The 23,512-nt window shown below is 41.6% G+C and overlaps 1 protein-coding gene and 1 long non-coding RNA gene across 4 annotated transcripts in view; one reads left to right on the top strand and one right to left on the bottom strand.

Moving 5' to 3' along the window:
- The window catches only part of PAPPA2 (pappalysin 2), a 141,555-nt gene that overhangs the window by 32,669 nt on the left and 85,374 nt on the right, over positions 1 to 23,512 (bottom strand). Inside the window, exons 14-17 of the mRNA XM_008696715.2 lie at positions 20,553 to 20,721; positions 19,001 to 19,136; positions 16,958 to 17,067; positions 5,380 to 5,451 (exon numbers count right to left, since the gene is read on the bottom strand). Coding sequence (XP_008694937.1) covers positions 5,380 to 5,451; positions 16,958 to 17,067; positions 19,001 to 19,136; positions 20,553 to 20,721 — 487 coding nt within the window. The remainder of the gene's footprint in view (positions 1 to 5,379; positions 5,452 to 16,957; positions 17,068 to 19,000; positions 19,137 to 20,552; positions 20,722 to 23,512) is intronic.
- On the top strand, positions 9,484 to 14,061 carry LOC103668452. Of its 3 annotated transcripts, XR_570037.2 has the most exons (6): positions 9,484 to 9,513; positions 11,441 to 11,485; positions 11,580 to 11,641; positions 12,560 to 12,729; positions 13,238 to 13,257; positions 13,350 to 14,061. It is a non-coding gene; the product is annotated as an uncharacterized LOC103668452 (long non-coding RNA). The 3 variants fall into 3 exon arrangements; XR_570036.2 differs by having other exon boundaries at positions 12,572 to 12,729; positions 13,238 to 14,061; XR_570035.2 differs by having other exon boundaries at positions 13,238 to 14,061.

Here is a 23,512-nt window from a genome sequence, read left to right as displayed (position 1 = left end):
AAAGGAGATTTGCAGTTATTCCTGAAAAATTAGCATGACCCACACACTATTGGCGTGTAACCTCTCTGAAGGCCCCAAGCTCTATCCCCGTGGGTGTGTCTCCACAGTTTTCTGAAGCTGGTTATCTGAACAAGTTTATTTTTTATTTTTTTTTTAAGGATTTGTTTATTTGTCAGAGAGAGAGAGAGAGAGAGCACAAGTGGAGGAGGGGTAGGGGGAGAAGCAGACTTCCTGCTGAGCAAGCAGCCCAATGCAGGACTTGATCCCAGGACCCTGGGATCATGACCTGAGCCGAAGGCAGACGCATAACCGACTGAGCCACCCAGACGTCCCTGACCAACAAGTTTCAAAGATAAATCTTATCCATCTAATTTAAAGCTGAGGGAACTTAAATTCAAAGAAGTTGGCTGACTTGTCCAGGGAATCGTGATAAAGGGTGCAAGTGACATTCAAGCCCGCCTCTGCGCACCGGACAACCTTTCTTCTGCTATTCTGTGTAGCCCTCCATGTACCTGTTGCTAGGTCTTCTGATTCTGTGCATGACAGGGTTTTTATTCTTTACTTCTCCTTGCCTTTAGGGGAATAGAAACAGGTGTCACTGAAGAATTAGGCTATGTTTTTCAGAGGGATACAAAAATAAATAAAACACGCATCTGACACTTAAGAGCCTGCAGTCTGTCGGAAGGATGGACCTATCCAATGATCTTGAAATTATGTGGTAAGTAAGGTGATAGGCATTGTAAGCATATGCATAAGAATTTACAGGAGAAAGGGTAGCTAATGCCCACAAAATCTTGAAAGGCTTTCTAAGTTTTACTGGGAGCCCGGAGAACATCAATTAACCATGGCTACTTGTACTATATAATAAATACTCATGAAGATAAACTGGGTATAACCTGACCATTTCTTGATTCTTACTCTGTATCGTTGTTTCAATAAGACCCTCTCCCCTCATAGTGAACAAGAGTAGAGTCAGCATTTGATTCTAATTATTGGAACACCATTCTGCCTCTGTCCTCCCTCATAGCTCCCACTTTTGAAAAAGGAAGGGCACAGCTCTACAAAACAGCAAAGGGGCAAAGAGAGAGTTTCGGAAAATGGAGGCTGCTGAGAAGGACGCAATACGCTTGCAAGAAATACATGCTCACAGACAAAGCAGCACCAAACCCGAGGTCAATGGGCACTCAATTTTAATCATCCGGCAGGAGGGAAGTTAATCTTTTCTCTCCAAAAGGAGGCCGTAAGTGTGGTCTTTAGTCCTAGCTGCATTCCCTGGAGAACAAGGAGTTCTTAGTTTAAGTGGAACCTAGGGCTGTGGACTTTGGCAGAACTAATAAATACGACTTTATGAAAGAGAAAGGAAGGAAGGAAGGAAGGAAGGAAGGAAGGAAGGAAGGAAGGAAGGAAGGAAGGAAGGAAGGAAGAGAGGGAAAGAAACCAGAGAGGATAACACATGTGACCTGACAGTATCGTAGTGTTCACGGATGGAGAGAGCACTCACTTCAATTACCGCGCCATAAAACGAAGACACCCCCTGGCCTCTCTCTTTCTCTTGCCATGACGGGAAAAGAGTACACGTTATTGGACAAGCATTTGGCAGAATCAGTGTTTGTTTTCTGAACAGTTATCCTAGACCATTTGTATACTTGTCTATATTTTAATGAGCACAGGTCTGTGAGGAGGAAGAACAATCAGGAAACCAACGCAGTAGCCCAGGTGGGAAATGCTGAGGCCCCAAGAAGGAGCACAACGGTAGGAATGAGAAAAGCTATTCATGGAATGATCTGGTGACCGACTGGCCTGGTGACTGAGTGGACACGGCAGCTGTCTCCATGTGATCTGTGAATTATGGATTTCAGGGGGCTTCCATGGGAATGGCCTGTTTTCCCTTTCTTCTCTTGTTCTTTCCCTTTTCCCACCCTAGGGTTTGCACCCACTCACCTGGAGGCCACACTAGCAATTCTGCCTCCCGCTTTCTGCTTTACTCACTCAGTAAGCATTTACAAAGTGCCTAACAGTTCACCACGAATGCCACTACTTTATACCCATCAGCTCGGGACCAGACATGGCATGGTGTTTAAACACTCCGTGTACATAATTCACCTTAATTCCTTGACACACTCCTCAAAATAGCTTTGTCACCCCCACTTCCCAGTATAGATTAAGGCACGAAGGCTCACACCACTCAGCTGGCCTAGAATTTGAATTTACATTTGGGTGACTCCAAAACCTTTCTACCAACCAAGCTACCATTCCCTGCCCATATGCAACTTACAAAAGAAAGAGACAATACGAGGAGGGGCGGGTCAAAAAAAATAGGAGGAGTGTTGGGTTAAGTTTTGAGAAACAACTAGAAAAACAGAATTTAACATATGAACAAGTTTGGATTGTGGATCTCTAGTACGCACATATGCTTGCTGAGACAAGGTGAACGCGTGTGCAATTATTTATATAAGATGTTGTAGAGAACACCTTAGAGCTATCTCTTAAAGAAGCAAGAGCCAAAGAATGATGGAGAAATGAAGGTGAAAGCTTGGTGGCAAAGGGGGTAGGACACAAAGGAGCAGAAGTGACAGGAAGCAGGACACGGACAGGGGGATAGCAAGGTGATAGATTCACTGTCTTGAGCGCACGGAGAGACGTGAAGAATGAGGTACTTCATTTTTACAAGGCTGGATGCCTCACAGGGACATCACAGAGTTATATTCAGTACTGGAAAGCAAAAAAAGAAAACTCCTTTTAGATACTGGGGAACAAATGTCTCATTTGAGCTCAGATTTCTGTGCAGCACTTTTAAAACTTCCTCTCATCCACCGAGCCCTCTTTGGTTTATCTTGCCTCTGGGTCTGTTTTCCCTCCGTCTGTCTTTGACGCTCTTCAGTTGCCCCTAATATATTTAGCCGACTTTTTCCAGTAAAGAATTAGGTGTCTGCCAAGTGGCTAGTTCCAGCCTCTCTTGTCCTGTCTTTCTCCAGCTCAGCCCCTCTCTGCATTTCTTGCTACTTACTATATCTTCAGAGTTGCTTCTCTTTCTCCTCCCCTGTCTAATTCCTTTCCTTTCTGGTGTGTATTGATGCTCCTTTTTTTTTTTTTTTTTTTTTGCTTCTTCCTTCCACTCCTTATATGTTTTGTTTTGGTTTTTTTCCTTCTAGCCTCTGCTGAGAGATTAGAAGCAACTCTTGTCCTTTCAAATGTCGTCCTACCCAGAGAGTCTCAGGAAATACTGTAGAATAATCAGGATGGAATTAATGTTGGCTAGAATGACTCCTGGCCCAAAAAAGGTTCAATTTGGGGTTCCACAGGCTGGGAACCTTTTTGTCTGCTCCCATAGTGGCCAGGGCAGCAGCTCTCAAATTTCAAATTTCGGTGGTCTTCAGAAGCACCTGGAGGCCTTGTTAAAAACACATTTGCTGGGCCCCACACCCAGAGTCTCTGATTCAATAGGTCAGGGATGAGGCCTGAGAATGTGTATTTCTAACAGGTTCCTGGGAGATGCCTGTTGTGCTAGTCCATGGGACACACCTTGAGAACCACTGGAGCAGGGGTACCAGCAGCCGGCAGGTGCTCAAGGCTCAGCCGCGCATGGCAGCGGTTGGGCAGGGGCGTCAGAAAAGGGAGTGGGGTTTTTCCTTGTCACATCAACAAAGGGACTGAATAAAAGCCTAGGAAGCTCTGGTTAAGGGATCCAGAGGACGTGCTGGGGGTTCAGTGAGGAGGGGAGGACACATGGGGAAAGCTCTGTGTTGTAACCTTCTGGGAAACACGGAAGCCAGCTCCAAGCCCTGTCACCCACCCTCCCTCTTGCCATCACGCATAGAAGCAGCAGAAGGGAATTCTCAGGATCCCTTTGATCTCTTCCCAGTTCTGAGTCCTCTGTCTGTTTATCTCCCTCCTTCCCTGGCCTCCTCTCCCCTCTTTCTACCCCCTGCCCAGGGGGATGAGTCACCGCCCCTCCTCCCCACCCCACTGCCATCTGTTTTTCTAATGATGGCAGAAGATGAGCTGTTTTGTTGGCCCATGCTGTAACAAAGCATACTCCATGCTAGCATTTTTCCTGATGGACTCTCAGAATGCTATTTTATTGGTGTCATTTCCCCCACCCAGTTTTCTCTTTGTCTCAAACCCCACCCTTTCCCCCTCTTTGGCCTCATGTAGATCCCAGTTTCCCAGAATTAGATAAAGAGAAACAGGGATACAGAAGAACTCAGGGACTGACAAGCATGTGGGTTGGGTGTGTGTTGGGGGGAGGGTGCTGGAAATCAGTGGCAGTGCAACAGCTCTCGCTAGCACACAAGGAGCAGCCAGAATTACCCAAGTGTCACCACTAAGTGGCTTAATTACTTGCAGTGAGAGATTTGGATGGCAAAACCGATTGTGACTGAGGGGCTATCCCCAGGGCGAGAGGGTTTAAATTGTGTGTGTGTGTGTGTGTGTGTGTGTGTATGTGTGTGTGTGTGTGCCCCCTCCCCCATGTCAGGATTCCTGGGTCACTCTCCCTCAGTAAGGCTGGGCCTCATTCTTGACTCTTCTTCACAATAACTCCTGTTAATCTAGCTAAGGAATTCACAGAGTGCTAAATCCCCTACTAGAAGGGAATCCCTGCGCGAAGAAGTACATACGATTCCCTGAGGAAGTAAAGGTCTGGTTCGAATTAATCAACGGTGGATTAGAGGTCTACCTCAGAGGCTGAGAACATGGATGCCGTGTGACCCAGGCAGTTGATGTCAATGAGAGATGCCCACTAGGTAAGAAGCCACAGGGAGCGGGGAGCATCTTGCTGACCCAGAGAGCAGCTGCCCTTCTGGGGTTGTAGCTGTTACTCAGAGTCAGCTAATTATTGCCATCGTTGCCAGATAGTCTTGTTTTTCAAGAGACAAATCTGCACAAAGTGCTTCATGTTGATTTTTATCGGGAGTATGTGTGTACGTGTATGTGCGATGTTATATATACATGTACAAATTTTATGTGAAAGCCCAATTTCTAAATACTGGCAACCAAAATAAAATCGCTTTCAGACATGGTGCTGGCCAAATAAACCTGTCTGTAGGCCATCAGTCCACAAAGCCCTGGTCTAACTAAGTGCAAGGAAGGTCCAGTTACAGAATCCTAAAACCATAAAAAATTCTGATTTGCTTTTCACTTATTTTTATTAGGTCATTTAAAATGAGACCCTGGAGATTTTGCTTAAAAAAAGAAAAAGAAAAAAAAGGAAGAAGAAGAAAAGAAAAAGAAATCCTAATATGTGTAATTTGGGGATTGGAGAGCTAAATTTACGAGATGAAACAAAGGGCATAGGCACGAGATCTTGAATTAGAAAGATTCAGCTCCCTGTGAGTGAAGCAGACTGGAGAACTCTGGGTTTGGGGGGGGGCAGCTTACCTCACACGACTGAATGCAGTGGATGAGGATGGGGTCTGGGTGCCATTGCCGCCGCCCAGTGCACACGATGCTCTGCGGGGAAGATGAAAGAACAGAAAACAAAAACAGAGAGCCCTGGTCAGTAAGAGAAGGGGCAAATCCTGAGCTCCCCCTACCAGCCCAACGCCATTACCTGAGGAGGGAGACCCTGGCTGTGCCGCATTGAAAGGGCCGAGCCCGGCTAGTCTTTCCTGCGGAAGTGCTAACCCTGCCAGCCGGAGCCGAGGTGGAACGCCTACCCTCTTCACCCTCCTTCACCAACCCTCCGAGGTATCAAAATTTCCAAGAGGGGTAGGTGTAATTTTAGAAAGCATCCTCAATGTTGTAATGACTTTAATTTGGTTCTAGGCATAAGATGGTTTCCATTTGTTTTGAAATTTTCAATAACATTACAAGAAATTGTGAGCTGTCTGGGTTGACCAGGAAACACCGTGGATTTTTAAGGGCTGAGAAATATAGCTTCACAGGAAGAGTCTTGAACTAAAAACGGATCTCAAGAATCCTAGACGATAAGATGTGAGTGCCAAGCAAGGACCGGAGGATACATTGCGCAATCTGCAGCTCTTGTTAGCGCATTTATCCCTTCCTCGTGGGAAATAAAAGAAGGTCTATGCATTGGACAAATAAGGCTAATGTGACACCACTGGGGCTCAAAACGGCACCTGCATCAAGCTGGAGAGAGCAAAACCACGTTCATATTAAACACTGGTGACCGTCTGTCCCAATGGCCACTTCCAGATGTGCATTTAAACAAACATTTACTCTTTGTTGAATAATAATTACAACCCATTTTCACTGACTTTTTCCTTTTAATTTTTGCATTTTAAAATTTCAAAAGATACACTTCAGGAAAAGAGAAAGTCCCACAGGACGCTTCAGGGAGAAAAGGAGAGCCTCTCCATAGCCTGCTATCAACCCAGCCATTTGTAGACTTTCATACGCACATTTTAATTCAGTGCGCTAGGATACAGTGCAATCAGAAGAAAAATAATACACTGTCAGATACGAGCTTTACACAAGATAGCACTTCCAGTAACTGGAAATTATACATTCTAGAACGCTAACACTGTGCGATAATCAGATTGGAGACATTTGCATATATTAATATGTAGGCATATTAATATACACCTCATAGTTATGAGAATGGGAGTCTGCAAGGTTTTCCTGGAGTTGTACTACTATAAACTAAAACTCCTCTTTTGCCGCTTCCTTAAAGAGGAGATAAATACCATATATCCTAACAAATTCTGATATTCAAAATTCCACATTGTAATACCATAGAAAGTGAATTGGTTTTAAGTTTTCACTGCACTGGGAAAAAAAGGATTAGCAAATCTATACAAGATTATACAAACATATAAGGTAAACACAATGGGGATGGTCATCCTACTAAAAACGGACTATTCTGCACTAAAAGCCATTTAAGCAGACCATTTGCATATAAACAATGGCTCTGCTACCTGGGAAGGATTCTTATTTATGTTTTAAAACTGGTATCAGTGGAACTCTATTTAGCTAGCAATGGTCCTGACTTATTTAAAATATCAATGTTTTATCCTTCGTTGTCACCAAATAACGGTAATAGCATAAAATAGGAAGTTTTACCCTTGAGATGTAAATACATAGCAATCTTATTCCTTCTCCTGGCACCACATTCCCTAAGGATCCCCATTCCCAGTCCTTATCAGACATTCAAACGTATACAGGCTTCTCGTACTATGAGCCAGACTCCCCAGTCACAAGAGGGGTCTGAAGATCCACAAATCGAGTTGCTGACCTTCAAGAGGTCAATTCTTCCACATAAGGGTATATTTAGCCTGGCACCCTCACATGATGTCTCTGGCCAGAACTCTCCAGAACATTCTAGAATGTACCAGCCTCTCTTCTGCCCTCTAAACCTTCCACGCCATCTACCTCTTTCGTAAATGTAGGCATGTGGGTTTGTTAACACTTTAGAAATTCTAAGGCTATACTGCAAGGGAGGGAAAGAAAGAAAGGAAAAGAGTCTATCTTTACTTGCAATTCGGTTTCTTTGCTCTTTTGTCCTATCATCTCCAACTGATGTTTTCTATCTTTGTATTTTTATATAATTTTATTACCAGTAATATAGATTCACAGAATATAAAAGGTATAAAGGGTGCAGAATCTCCCTCCTACTCCTGACCCCCAACCACCCAAGTTCCGCCATTTGATTTTCTGTATTTTGTATCATTGCAGAGATATTCTATGCATATGCATACATACACTTATGAAACTATTCCTGCATACAAATTATAGGATACCATAAGTTTATTTTGTACTTTGGTCAGTTTGCTTGCTTGTCTTCATTTCACTTCACAGTGTTTCTTGGGGTTCTATTCATTTTATGTTATCTGGAGTGTTGCATCTATTGACTGCGCAGTATTTCATTGCACGTACGAACCCTCATTTACGTCACCAGACCCACGTGATGCATATTCAGGGTATTCACAGTCTCTGTTCCAACAAACAATGCTATGCATAAATCATTCCACACAGGGGCAGCTCTCTCTGTAGAATAAATTCATGACAGTAGAATCCAGAACACCGTCTCAATGATTCTTTAATGTTCTGTAATTCGGACATGAAATTAATTCAAACTGGCATCCTTCCTTAATCCCTATAAAATGGCAATCTTATTGGTATCTTCTGGTATCCGGTCATTTGTCTTCCTAGACTGCAAAATCCTTGAGAACAGGGTCTGCCTCCCACTCATATATCTTATTTCAGTGACTCAGAGACGATGTTTGACAAGCATTTGTCAACCACTAAATATGATGCTGTAGCTCCAGGATTCTCCACTATCTTCTGGCCTCTGAACAACATTCATCCCATAAGAAAAGATATGCTTATGTCATTAATTGAACTAATACTTACTGATCAAAACCAGAGGAGAATTTCAAATGTGTTTCAGGCCCTCAATTTTATGGACATGTTTGTGGTGGTGAGGTGAAAGAGGGGAGTGAAACAGGAAGAAAAGCAGTGAGAAGGGCTAGCTACTGGTGAGAGGAGTTAAATAAATTCAACAAGGAGGCCATTAGACTGAGCTGGCTCTGATCCATGGTGGCCCTACTTAAGCAAACCGGCATCTAAGCCTGTAAATGCTTCAAGGTTATGAAACTGAAAACTATGGACAACCAATCACAAAGAGTCAACTAGGCTTTAAGCTATAGCCAATCAATAATTTCCTTACTTTCCTTCCATTTTTCTCTACCATAGAGTCTCTCTTGAGCTCCTCTTGGTGGAGCACTCCTAAACACCTCTGGTTTGATGATGCCTGACTCAAACAGATTTTTGCTCAAATAGGCTCTTAAAAATTTTAATATGCCTCAATTTATCTTTTAAGAATTCACTATGATTTTCTTATTTTCTGGAATATTTTTGACAAATTATGATAGTATATATTACATTTGAAAGGCTATAGGAAACGACTGAAAGAACCACCTTATATCTTCTGTCCAGCTTTATCAAATCTTAACAATTTGACGTATCTGCTTCCAGAATTTACATCACTAGAGATTCAGTTAACGTCCCCTATACATACCCCTCCAACTTCATTCTCCTTCCTTCCTCCCTACTGGGAGGAATTCTGAATTTTTAAATCATTCTGAATTTTTAAATCATTATTCCTATACATTTTTATATGATTATAACTATTGATATTATACTATTAGCAAGCCCCTTTGCAGGTGAATTGATTGTGAACAAAGCTTTGTTTTGAACTTTCCAAAAGAAAAACATTCATGAGAAAACCAGTTTAAAGATTTCCTCTTGGTTGGGCCATTTTAAAACTTTTAAAAAGTAAAAGGGAAAAAGGGAAGAACAAAGGGAAGGTGGAAGGGGGAAAGAGAGAGAGAGAGAGAAAGAGAGGGAAGAAAGGGAGGGGAGGAAGGGAAGGTCATAAGGCAATTGAAGTCTATTGCTTGGTTAAATGTCTCACTAAAGGTCACAAGACTGATGGTTAGCCAACATTAAGGTCTAACACAGAATTGCTCAATTGTTTTTTTAATCAGGAGGAGTTACTTGACAGAATGGGCTGCTAATCACAACAGACCACAAAGTTCTGCTGTTGACCAGGTTTGTGACAATTTCCTTATTACTACATATGTATGCAACCCTAAATAGAATACAGCATTGTTTTTTCATATTTATTTGGACAGTAGCACATTACTCTGCAGTTTGCTTTTCAGTTCTTCTTCCCCCATCCTCCAAGACTGTCTTGGACTCGATGCCTTGAGACTTACTCAAACCAAAAGCAGACACTTCCATACTTGAAACTGATGAAAAAGAAGATTTTTTCATGACTCATGTCTGAGGGATTTGTTCTCCCACTGATGTGTGTGTGGCAAGTGTCACTGGAGCTGTTACACAACTGTGGCCATCAAGAGGACACTCTGAGGGATGAGGGCAAGGATGAGGAGATGAGAAGACAGACGGGGAGGGTGAGACCAGCTAGTCGGACACTATGGCTCCTGGAGGGCACTGTCTTCTTTTTCTCTTCCTGCTTCTCTCTTCCTCTTGAAACAGTTTGTTTTTGCATAAGGAATTATTAATCCTTTGGGGACCAATTTGGGAAAACAAAGTCAGAAATTACAAGATTTGTTTTGACTGAGCAATTCTAGTGAAGAGCTGGGGAGTCGAGGGAGGGATTCCCTGCAGTGTTGAGCATCTAATAAACCTCACATGTGGAGCCACAGAAAAATCTCATTCGTTTGGACTTCACTAATTCCTAATTGTGATATACTAAAAAAAGAAAAGAAAAGCATTGTTCATCTGTGAAAAATGAAGTTATGAAGCAAACTAATAGAGGAAATGAGATGTTATGATGGATGCTTTCGTACTTCAGGACAGAACCCTTTCAAGTATAATTTAGAAAACTCATTTACATGCAAACAATTGCCACATTATGTATAAAAAAAATCATCTCCCCATGAAATCAGATTCTTGAAGGACCACTTCTTTCCAACATAAGTCAAAATGTTAATTTTCCTATTTTAAGTGGTAAATCTCAAAATATAATAAAACACCCTCTCAACACAGTGGTTAAGGACAGTCATAAAATTCAACCTTACATAGGCTTTTGGAAAAATCAAAAGGTTTGCCTTGGGAAAGAGCTCTGGAGGCAGGAGCTACTCTCTTCTATGGGCTCTGGTTTCACACGGCAACCCCTTCTGAGCAAGGGACCAAATGAGTCATATGCTGAGGAGACCTGGGGATGAAAATAAGACATCATTCCTACCCTCAAGAATCTTCCAGTTGAGAGGCAGAATGGCAGAAAAGAAGAAAAGGGAAGAAGAAAATAAAGATGAGGAAAGACGGGGATGAGAAAAGCACAAAGTGTTCCCAGCAAAAGTCTGAGGGGAGCTCGTCCCACACCCTCAGTTTGGATCCCCAGACCATTGGTGTCTAGGCACTGCCAGAGAGGTGTGGGAGGCTGTGGCACAAAAGCTCTTGTTTCTGGGTGTGAGCAATGGTACTGAATGGGCATTTGGCTGTCTCCTGCATCCCAGCTGCCAGATTCCACTGCTAGGTCACCTTGACTGGCAGGCCTTTATTTGACTGCCAAGAAGCCCTTTTGTTTGGTGTCCTCTCCTTCTGCCAGGTATTTCTCTGCAGATGTCATCACCATAGAAAAGCCTAGATCTCTGTGTGTAGATGAAGAAGGAAGGCACCATCACAAAAACAAAAGGCCCAGCAAGTCCACCTGAGCATTTCAGATCTTTACCTCTTGTCTGCCACAGCCAGCAGGCCCTTGAGCCATTAGAAATAATAGTCATTTTCATCCGTACTCTCAGTCTCACAACCAAAGCTGTTAGAAGTTGCTTCTTTAGTCAGTGTTCCAATAGGAAACACTGAATTGTCATTAATTCCCTTTCCAGCCCCATTTTTAAAAGGGACAGAAAAAAGAAACAAATGATCTACATGTTTCTGTCCACACACACACACACACGCACACCAATAAACAAAGTATAGAACTTAGAGAATGGTGCTTTCTCTTTCACAGAGATAACTGGTGATACCTGTTCAGAGAGGAAGGAAACTTCCAAAGGTAACATTTGTACTAAATGAACTGAAATTTCATTTTTACTCACTTCAGACTGTATAAGACATTTCAGAACTGTTATTTTTGATTTTTACAACAGCCCTGCAAGATAGATAATACTATCCTCACCCTTGCTGATAAATAGACAGGGGCAACTGAAGGGTAAGTATTTGAACCCAGGGGGACCCCCTCTTCTATATGTGAGTTGCTACTTCGAGTTGTTTTTCATCAAAACCCCAGGTTACTAAGTCCTCAGAAATTCTTCCTTTAATGGAAAGTATATTATTCTAGAAGTCAGGTATCATTTGTAGGAATAAAAACCAGCAGAACCCCCAGAGGAAGGCAAATAAATTTTGTGGGCATCTCAAAACTATACCTGATTGTTCTTTAAAAACAATCTCTCTCACAACAAAGAAAAGTAGAATTATAGGAACCTGTCTCTCTAAATTATTTTTGTTAGGGAAGGAAGGAAAGAAGAGAAGTGTAGGAATGAGGAGGTTCTTATGGTTGAGATGAGTGGCTTCTTTTCTATTTGATGAGCAAACTAATCCGATACACACTGCAGGGGGAAGAAACAACTTTGGCGAACAGGGCGATTCAGGGGAGATCACGGTGGACTTGGGATCGGACAGGTTGATTGCACTTCTCTCTGCTTCTTGTTAGCTGTGCAAGCTTGGACAAATCATCCAACAACAGCTTTATTGGTAAAAACAAGGCTAATAAAATCCTGCTTTCCTAGTTTATTGGTTTGTGATAAGATTAAAATGAAATTATAAATATATAAAAAATATATGTGTATGTATATATATACACAACTTTGAAATCAATAGTGTTATCCAACTGTAAGATATCATTTTTATTACAAAGAATGAAGTCATTGGAAGCAGACTAGAGAAAATGATGCAACTTAATTCATTTGCTCTGTAGCCTTGCCAGATCTAAAGGTATTTGAAGTATGGGACATAGAGATTTGCACGAAATAAGGAGATCACCATTTGCTAAACAAAGGAGCCAGGCTCCAAACAGACATGCTTGTACTTAAAATATTTATTTTGCCAGTATTTTATTTCGTCATACCAGTGTCTCTCAAAGCATTACAGCGGAATGACTGGGTGCGTTTCATGGCATCGCCAGCCTCTCTGAAGGGTAGAACCCAGCTCCGCCCCTCCTACGAACTGCCCAAATGATTCTTAAGGACACCACAATTTAAGATTGAGTACAATATGGAACAACCCCCAAGATAAATCAAGGTAAGTTATAAGGATTTTACTCGATGAAGAGTTTCATTTAACACAACTGCTTTGGATTATAAGGCATTTCCTCTTATTTATGAGGACAAGCTTAGATTTCCTGTTGCTCAGGGGCTGCTGGGTGCCACAAAATAGCAGACATCATGAAATCATCTATGGCTGGTGCATAATCTTATCTCTGAGGACCTGGGAACACAAGAATAACCTCATCACCATTCCCATTGCTTCCATTGACTTCTTTCTCTTGTTTTCTGTGATCATAAAGTTTGATTTCCTAAAAACAAAGCATCCGTGGAAGTTTTTTTTTGTAAGCAATGCTCCTTTAATTCATTCTATCTATGAAATTGTTGAGAGATGCAGAGGTGACAGCTTTTTGGACATGCTCTGCTAATTCTCATTAACTACTGGATTAACACTGGGTTTCTTCTGGCATAAAGAATATTGATTTGGGTTATGTTATCAATTATGTATTCAACTTCTAAAATTCTGACCTTTGGATCTTTCTCAGGAACGAATTACTCTTACAAGGTAAGTATGAGGCTCATTTTGTGAGTCACCTCAATTCTTCCTCCACATTATGAGAAGAAGCTAATTACTTCAAAATTGCTTCACTTCACAAGTCTCAAAAGCTCTGCTAGAGTGATGATGCCTCACAATATGCAAATTATGGTCAGCATAGCGGTGCCCCCAAGTCGCAGAGGAGGACAGTATCATTGCAGATGGGAAGAGCGGGCAGAGGTGTGGAAAAGCAACCTGTTTCTAGTAAGAATGGCAACTAATCAAGAAAGATTGTTCCTCATCAAGCACAGAGTTAATTTCTATCATGTTTCTCATCTGATCCTCAGGTTAACCTTATGAAATAAGTATCATGTCTACCTTACAGAAGAGGAAATGGAGGCACAGAACACTAAAATGTTCTAAAATTATGCACCTGATACATAACAGAGATTATGAATGAAAACTCAGCTTTTTTAAAAATACATTTTTGATTCTAAGGTCTACAATATTTCTGTGATGCTATTGTCCTCAAAATCATGCCTGCATAACCTGTTTCAAAACCTGGATTTACTGACTAGACCATGGTCATGACACATGCAATGACATAGACAATAACACTTGGTGTTTGGCTTAAGGAGAAAAAAGTATTCTGCATTTTCTCTCTGGGGTGGGCAACTTGAAAATAACAAGGATATGATTACATACTCCCGCAAAGCTGCCGACATGCCCCAGTTTGATGAGGAAGTAGACATTTACTTCCGAAGTAGAAAATGGTGCTACAATTTCTTTGCTCACTCAACCAATGTTTATAAGACACCTACGAGGTTCCCAGCACTGGAAAAGTCACTAGGAATATAAATGTAAAGAAAAAGCTATGGAATAAGGGTAAATAAATAATAATGACTCCCCTGAAGGGCAGTTAAGAAAAAGGAGGCTTTCAGAAAATAGAGAATATTGTTTTCTAGTTTGGAAACCATCATGTCTCTGTCATTGGTACCCCTGCTATCTTCATGGAGACAACTGAACTGCTCTTCTTTGAATGTTCCACTTGGAAAGCAGAAGTGGGAGACCCCCAATCACTGGAAGGTCTGCACTCTGGCCTCCCAAACCCTACATCCACCAATTGTCCCCACTGGATGCCTTTATGGGGAAGTGGGTACAAAAGAGTTCCTTAAGCAGTTTATTTCTCAAGAAGAAAAAAAGGGTCTGAAATATCCTAAACCTTTCCCCCTTCAGCTACTAATGGAGAAAGAGAAGCCTTTTCCCAGGGGAAGTTCAATTTAAGGGACTGAAGGAAAAGGTCTAGACCATCTGGCACTCCATGAAACAGGAGTCAGGAGCTTTTCTGGAGCTCTTCCTCTGGGCACTGTAATTCCAGCTAGACCTTCACAGCAAACTATGGGAAGTGGGACAGAAAGTCTAGAAAGACCAGCGATGGGAGAACCAGGCAAGGTGTTTCTCTGGCTTTCTCCTTCCCACCCCAACCTGCAGGCTCCTGGTTTGCTCTGCCCTGCTCAGTGTCCTCCTTAGGTTCTATGTCCTAGGAGGGGCATGGCCTGCCCTGCGGGATCTCGCCCACCTGCCTCTCCCCTATCTCATCCTTCCAGTACCCATTTTCCCTTTCCCTTACCACCATACATACCGTGGTTTCAGCCACAGAGAACTTCTTACCATTCCTACCCCTCTAGAACATTCCTCGTGATCATAGTTTATGACCCACAGGAAAAGCCTCCTGGTCCTTTGATCCTTCTTGAAGCTCCTGAGCAGAAGAATTAGTTGCTTCCTCCTGGGTGTTCCCACAGCACTTCTACCATAACCAAACCACTTCCTGTGTTGCATTATTATAAATGTCTGTTTTCGTGGCCAGATTATAAGTCTCATAAATAGAAGGACTATCATTTTCTCATCTCCATATTCCCAGCACTTAGCCCACTTCCAGGGCACACAGTAAGTCCCAACAAATGTTTGTTCAATGAATAACTGACTGAATTAATACAAGTATGCTACTCCCCATTCCCCACTCCTGAATTGTACTTGGAGTAGTTTTTTCTGATCCTTCTGCTTTGACACAAATCCCTGCTGATAATACAGCACAATTAGCCTGTGAGGAAAAAGAAGCAATCAGAGAATGGTTTCCAAATGAAATGTGCGACATCTCCAGACTCCATCTCTTGGTGACTCTATAAGAACAGCCTTCCAATTATTTTCTTTGTTAGTGTAATAAAGCAACCAAGCTCCCAGGCTCTATGTTACCCCGACCCTTCCCACTCTAAGGAGAAATAACTAACTTAGCACAAGACCTTCTCCATCCATATCTTGTATAGCCTTGTCTTCCTTGTTTTCATTATTTACCTCTCAAATATTTATTGAGCACTTTCTGCCTAGTAAGCACTGTTCTAGGATCAGGGGATATAGTAGTGGATGGAACAGACAATATTCCTTCTGTGGGCTTTTAATTCCAGCAGCAGAAAGGAATACTAAATAAGACAAATAAGTAAAATATATAATATGCCTGGTAATGGTAAGTCCTAAGGAGAAAAAATTAAAAAAGGGAAAGGGGGACAGAAAGTTTGAGGGGAGATAATATTTTAGATAAACAGTCAGGGCCCCAGAAATCTGAGTAAAATTCTAAAGAAAGCCAAGGAGCAAGACATGAGAAAACCTGGGAGAAGAGCATTCTAGGCAGAGGGAACCACAGAGCAAAGGTACGGTGGTGGGAGTGTGCCTGGCATGCCTAAGAATCAGCCAAGAAGCCACAGGGGCAAGAACAGAGTAAGCCAAGGAAAGCATACAAGGGATGAAGTCAGAAATGTAAACACAATCACTGGAGGAAAGGAGGCCATGGAACTGAGAACCCAGGTTTTAGAAGTGTCAAGTGTGTGGAAATTGAAATGACTGAGTCCTGCAGCAGTATCAGCTAATGCTACCATGACCCAGGATCTAAAGTGTTTAAGAAATAAGGGGAGGGGGTGACCTGAGGGTCAGAAGATGACAGAAGATGAGGTTTGCTCTGTTGGCAGTAGATTCAAATGTGGGGGATTCCAGAGAGGAGACTGGGAGAATGGTTTGGAAGTGGCACTGAAGAGACAGGAGGGCAGGTGCCCCTCTCCCAGGCCCAGGGGAGAGAGAAAGCGGAGAGGGGAGTCCTCAGGGTTTCAACTGAGAATGCAAACAAAAGGAGAGTCCAGAGAAGAGGCTGTCAATGTAGTGGGTCCTGCCCACAACTGACTGGATTCCAGGGGGCCTGGGAGAAGATCTCAGGGTTCAGAAAGGCTGGGGATAGAGACAGGAAAGGCAGCTCTCTTACTCCCTTTGGTTTTTCTTTCCCTGTTTTTAGTTTTGTCTTCATCTTTTCCAAACCATCTTTCCCTCTCCATCCTTCTTGCAACTGTTTTCATTTCTTTGGCTTCTCCTAAGTTTTCCTGTCCTATTTTTCGTTAGTAGTCATCTTCTCTTTCCATTTCCTTCCTGAATTACCATTCTTTATGTCTCCAAGTCCTCCTTCTAGATTATCTTTTAAACTGTCCTTTGGATAGGGGCCATCTTTTTTCTCAAGTTTCCTCTTTTCTCTTCCTGATTTTTAATTCTTCTCTCTAGGAATGATCCATGTGGTTGTTTGCTTTAAGGATGCTCTGAAAGCCTTGGAAATTCTCCAGGGAATATGCTGTCAGTTGAGAATTTCCCAGTAGTCTTACATCCTCGGCACATAAAAAAATGTCCCTTTCCTCACCTGGACTTTGACAGGTTCCATCCAGTGCTCCAGAGTGTCAGCAGTGATGTTCTCAGGCAGAATTACAGGATCACTAGGGGGAATTACACACGATGGGGAACACACTGCACCTGAAGGAACAGAAATTTACATCAGAGACTTGAACTTCTTAGATCTCTGTCTATTTCATCCTGGAATCAATAGCTTTGATCTTTTTAAGAGCAATTACTTTCTGTGTTATGGGTCACCACATTATCATGGTTACAGGCAGCGCTGAGATGCATCTACTATGCACCTACAAGGATACTTCTACACTCATTGCTAAAGAGCCACTGCCCCAGGTTAACTCCCCTTGACAAAATGCCCACTCCTCTTCCTGGTCCAATATAGCTCCTTCTCTGGAATCTTTGAATCCCTGCATGATCCAGCCATTAAAAGTTTAACTCCTGATCCTGCAGACCCCCAACACCCCACTCTAGGACTCTGGCTAGCCAAAGACTAAGCTCACTGGCTAATGCCTTTTAAGTACCTTTAACATTATTCCTGTTTATATGAGGGTTATAATTATAGCAGCTACTACCTAAGAAATTTACTAGCTGGGGAAAAAATGGCCCAGAAATTATGAAGGCACATTTATAATGTCTGTTGCTGCACTGAAGATCATTATGCTGGCAGCCAGGAAACCTATGTGATTAAAAGAGGAAGCAACAGGAAATTAGAAGCAGAGACTCTGGTCATGTGTTAGCCTCCTGAAGGAAAATCTTGCTCTGTTCCCTTGTATGTGGGGCCCAAGTGTCTTCTAAAACTCTATTCAAAGATGACACACTCCCAGGGTTCTCTGGTTCCTCATCTATAGATTTGTTCATCTCCAAGCTTCTTCTTAGCTCTCACTGTCTCTATGTCTATGTTTTTTGCAAACTTGTGAAATAACTCAAAATGCAACATGACTCTCAAGAGCTCTATATAAGTGAGTGCATGACATTTTAATGCAGAAATCAGAAAGTGGGGAGATGAGACTTTGCTCATGAAACACCATTCAAGAGGTCCAGTTTGAGCACCCCACAACTCCATGCTTGGCCATGAGAAATCCCAGGGCAAAGAGCAACCTAAAGACGGTAGAGAACCATCTCTGAAACTAATGAGCTTTCTCATTCATTCAAAATATGCCCACTGGCATTATACAGTTAGAATGACATAAAATTACTCCTTGTTGGGGCACCTGGGTGTCAGCTGGTTAAGATCCAACTCTTTGTTTTAGCTCGAGTCATGATCTCGGGGTCATGAGATCAAGCCCCATGTTGGGCTCCTCACTCGGTGTAGAGTCTGCTTGATATTCTCTGCCTCTCCCTCTCCCTCTGCCCCTCCCTCTGCTGTGCATGCCCTCTCTCTCTCTTTCTCTCTAAAATAAATAAATAAATAAATAAATAAAATCTTAAAAAAATATTACTCCTTGCTTATGCAGTTCAGAACTCAGGGTTAATCTTACAAGGTTTTCCACAAATAGCATCCTTTTCTATGATGCTTAGGTCCAGCCAGGGCAAAATTGAATCAACATCACTATAAATCAGCTCTGACCACAGAGACCCTTAGCTGCAATTACTTGATTAAGAAGTTGCCTATAGGTTCTGGAGCCTGGACCCCTGCAGAGAAAAAATGGCTGAAGAGCAACGCAATCATTCCTTTCAGGAACTCTCTGCTCCAGTAACAACTGCAGAAGGAATGGAGAAGGGGCCCAGCACATGCATGGTGTATGACTATGCATTCCCACCTTTCCTCTTGGACTATAACTCAACTCCTGCCACAAATAAATCCACTTTCTGTCTGCAGCGAGTAGGGAACATGACCAGACACTCTGCAAACAGCTCAGCAGCCACACCAATGTTACACGCATGTGGAAGGGTAAAAAGGAGTTTGCCATAAATTTTATTTTTACTGAACCAGCTAAAAGTCAGCTTGCATTTCCATCTACTCCTCAGGGAAAACAATGGATCTGACTCGAACTCCAGCCAGGCCTAATAAAAGGATTACTTGGGAGCAGAATTCAGCATCTCTTCCCAAACTTACCAATCCCGTATCCCTGTTCACACTTGTACTCCACAAAATTCAGCTCCGAGGGGGGTGGTGGGCACTCCCCCTGCAGGTTCTCACACAACTTGAACTCCTCAGTCCATAGTCCCTCCTTAGTGCAGAGGATGGGACGCTAGAATATCAAAAGTGAACATTTCCATTCTTGTTTTGTTAACTTCATTTAGAGCAGGGAAAAAAGTGGTCTGATGAAATGGTAGTGTTCTCCAACTTTTAGAACCTGGACTAAAAGATACTATTGAAATAATAAACCATGTAGTTACTGACCAAAAAATAAAAATAAAACATAAGAAAAGTCAAGACAATTTTTTGCTGTTTGGATGTGAAGAAACCATGAACAATTTTGCCATTAATGAAATTTATTAACAATGTGTTTTCCTTTGGATATAAGGATTCAGTGAGCTGTTAACTGTAGCCCACATATTTGGAGATATTTTTGGAATTTTTTTCACAGATGGTGTTGTTTTGCATGGATTCATCCATACTATCACATAAACGCTGCTTGTAGCAAATGTCAGATTTTTTTTCAGGAGGAGTGTGATCCAGTGAAACCAATTCATAATTTTTCTGAAGGTATTTTTGCCTTTCTGCCTGAATGGACACATCATAGTTGCTTTTGATCTCACCAAAGTTTTATTCCCTTTCTCCATATGTGTGCTGGTTTGTGTGACTCTTGGCTCCATGCCCCCAATAATCACAAAGTATACTATATGCAGATCACAGAGAAAATAGCACTAACTCACAAAACCCAAGAAAGCAAGATTTTAGAACTGTAGATAACTCTCCCTTCATCCAGGGCCAACTCCTTGAGGCCTTAAACAATCAGTGCAAACGGATGTGTTTGATTTCTCAGGAGTCTCATTTCATGGCATACTCTTTTCACATCTGTCCGGCAGTGCTTACCTTGGAGTGCTGGACACTGAGACAGACATGTGCCAGGAGAGCAGTCAAGGTCATTGATCTCTGCCGGAAGTCTGCTTAACTTCCTGTCTCATGTGTGTGAGTGGTACTTGAAAGGAGTCAAAACTAAAATTGATTTTAATCACATAACCACGATAAGACTGTGGTTTTCGTTTGAGACGTCTTGTGCCAAAATCCTAGGGAGAATGGTAGTCAAATAGTGCTTTCAGCTTTGCCTTTGCTGAGAAATTTGTGTTTCTGTTCAGGACTCTGTTCTACTGAAAAATATGATACCAGCTTTCAGAGCCAGGTTAGGTCAGTGGCCATACATGGGAGGAAATTACATTGACAAATCAAAAGCCCAGCATTTTTTGGCATTTACCCAGATACCCAAACCATCAGGCTTTTCCTTTTATCCAAGAGGAAGTTCTAAATGCAGGAGAAACAATTCCAAAAACGTGGTTATCTTCTGAATTTTCTATCAAATAATATCAACCCTGCTGGTTAGAATCCCAACTTAGTAAGGACCTGCCTGCTGGGATTCACTTAGATCATTTCTAGTCAACGTTATTGAATTGGTCATCAAGATTAGAGCACAGCCTGATCCAAAACCAAGTTCAAGTCATCTTACCCTTCCACTTTCCTGGTTACAGTTGAGCATACACTGGCTGTTGAGCTCAAAGCCATTGGTACATTCATACATGCCTTCAAAGACTGGAGAAGGGGGCTCACACACCACTGGGACACAGCTGCCTTGCTCCCAGATTCCACCCTCCAGGCACTGTATCTTCAGGAAATTGCTGATGAGACATAAAACAAAATCGCCCATTAGACTCCCTCAAGGAGGTCATGGGAGAAGACTGGATTCTCAGCAATATGGGATAAGGATTAGCAAATAGGCAGGAGCAGTTGGTTCTTGTTAGCTAAAGGTCCTACCTCACCAGTCTAATTTCTGATCATGGAAGTAAAAATAGTAGTGTACACTTAGCAGTGACAGCAACAGCTATTGCATGGTATAGGCATACCTTGGAGATTTTGCAGCTTCAATTCCAGACCACTACAATGGAGATATCACAATAGAGTGAGTCAAATGAATTTTTGGGTCTCCAGTGCTTATAAAAATCATGTTCATACTGTATTGTAGTCTATTAGGTGTGCAATAGCATTATGTCTAAAAAAACAATGAAAGCTTAATCATGTCTAGATTTCGATTTAAAGTGAGAAACACACGACTCTTCCTTTTATTCAAACACTTGAAGAACGTAGAAACGTTATTAATTGGCCTAATTCCAGTTTTATTGTTTCTCGGGGAATATAGAAGCCCTAGGAGAGGGAGAGAGATGGGGAAAAAGCCAGTCAGTGAAGCAGTCAGACCACACACAACATTTATCGATTAAATTTGCTATCATATGGGTACGGATCATGATGCCCCAAAATGATTACAATAATAACATCAAAGATCACTGATCACAGATCACCATAACAAATATAGTAATAATAAGTCTGAGATACTGTGAGAATTACCAAAACAAGACACAAAGGCAAGAGGTGAGTAAACGCTGTTGGAAAAATGGTACTGATAGACTTGCTCAGTGCAGGGTTGCCACAGACCTACAATTTGTAAAAAACTGCAATATCTTCAAAGCACAATAAAACAAGGTATGCCTGTAATATTTGATATATAACTCTCAAGAGAGCTTGATAAATATCAGTGCAGGGTCTAGACTGTTTACAGTTGGGTTTTATTTAAGCCTTTCATCTTGGAGAAGCCTCACACCTAAGTGCACTGGGAAATGCCAGGTGGGATGAAGGGAAGAAAAAGTTATCACACAGTCAGGGGACTACCCAGAAGTGATGTGGGGGATCGTCAGTGTTCATATGGTAATATAACTGATGAAGCTGCCAATACTTCTTAGTTCTCCAGAGAGAGGAGAAGATGCAGCATATAGATGTTCTTTTAAAACAGAGACTCTTAGCCTAAACTTTAGAAGGACAAGAACCTCACTAGAGGTTACTATGGTCATTTTGTTTGTTAACAAGTCCATCTTTTCTTTGGAAAGCATTCATAGCTTTTGTCAGATTCTCAAGTAGGCACGACTCAACACTGTCCTGAAAGAACTGCTCTTCCTTCTCGTGCATGATCATGGCCTCCAACCAGAGAAACTGCTTCGAGGTAGACAGAAGTCAACAGAAATAGGTCTTGATACTGTGAATTCCATTCCATCCCCCTTCTGACTCACTACAAATTTGAAGGTGCTTTCCATGTTGCTGTTTTAATGCATCCACTTCTGATCCAGAGCAATCCTGGTTACAAGCTTGTGATTCTAAAACAGAAAGAATTCCTTGGCCATGGACTCAACCATATGGTGGCCTTAAATTATTATTTTCTAGGGCCATGATGCTCTTTTTAAATTTAAATATGCCCACAACTTTTAATGACTGTTGCATTATTATACAATGCTTCCTCTGTACTTCTCCAGTATTCTAACATTACACTAATAAAATATTTATCACATTGTTTTATAAATGTGCACATATCTCTCTTTTCCACTAAGATGGAAACTTCCTGAAGGCAAGGATTGTGTCTTATTCTTGTTTTTAATTCCTCATAATAATTCCTAAATAATATCTGGCTTACATTAGGCATTAGTGAAGTATCTTTCAAGTTGAATAATTTAACCAAAATTCACAGTGTTAGGCATATTGCAGAGCACATTACACATGGTAACAAACTGAATGATCAGATTAGTCCAATGACACAGTATTATTATTCCTAGTTCATAAAGAAACATATTCAGAAATGGAAATAATTTGCCCTAGATCCTACAGCACAGAATGCATTTGATTTCAAATAATTTAAATAGGGGTGCCTCAGTGGCTCAGTCGGTTAAGCATCTGCTTTTGGCTCAGGTCATGATCTCAGAGTCCTGGGACCCAGCTCCAAGTGGGGTTCCCTGCCCAGCGAGGAGTCTGCTTCTCCCTCTCTTGCTCCCCCTGCTTGTGCGCACTCTCTTTCTCAAATAAATATTTTATAAAAATCAAATAATTTAAATAAATTTTAATAGTTTAACATAATTTGAACAGTCTCCACTTAGAAATAAGTGAAGGAGTGTTTGTTAGTTTTTATTGAGGCAAAATTGTTATATAACAGTTTCAGATATGCAACATGATAATTTGATATTTATATACACCACAAAGTGATCACCACAATAAATCTAGTTACCATTTTTCAGCACGCAATTGACCTCCTTCACTCATTTCACCTATCCCCAACTCCCTCCCCCTCTGATAACCATCCATCTATTCTCTGTATCCATGAGTTTTGCTTTATTTGTTCATTTCTTTTGGGTATTTTAATTCCACGTATAAGTAAAATATATGACATTTGTCTTTCCCTGTCTCACTTATTTCACTTAGCTTAGTATCCTTAAGATCTATCCATGTTGTCACAAATGGCAAGATTTCCTTCTTTTTTAATGGCTGAGTAGTATTCCACTGTGTATATACATTACATTTTCTTTATCCATTCATCCATTGATAGGCACTTGGTTGTTTCCATATCTTGGCTATTATAAATAATGGTGCAATGGA

Source organism: Ursus maritimus, unplaced genomic scaffold (genome assembly GCF_017311325.1).
Source record: "Ursus maritimus isolate PB19 unplaced genomic scaffold, ASM1731132v1 scaffold_2, whole genome shotgun sequence".
NCBI classification, from domain to species: domain Eukaryota; kingdom Metazoa; phylum Chordata; class Mammalia; order Carnivora; family Ursidae; genus Ursus; species Ursus maritimus.
This window is presented reverse-complemented; position numbering and strand designations above follow the sequence as displayed.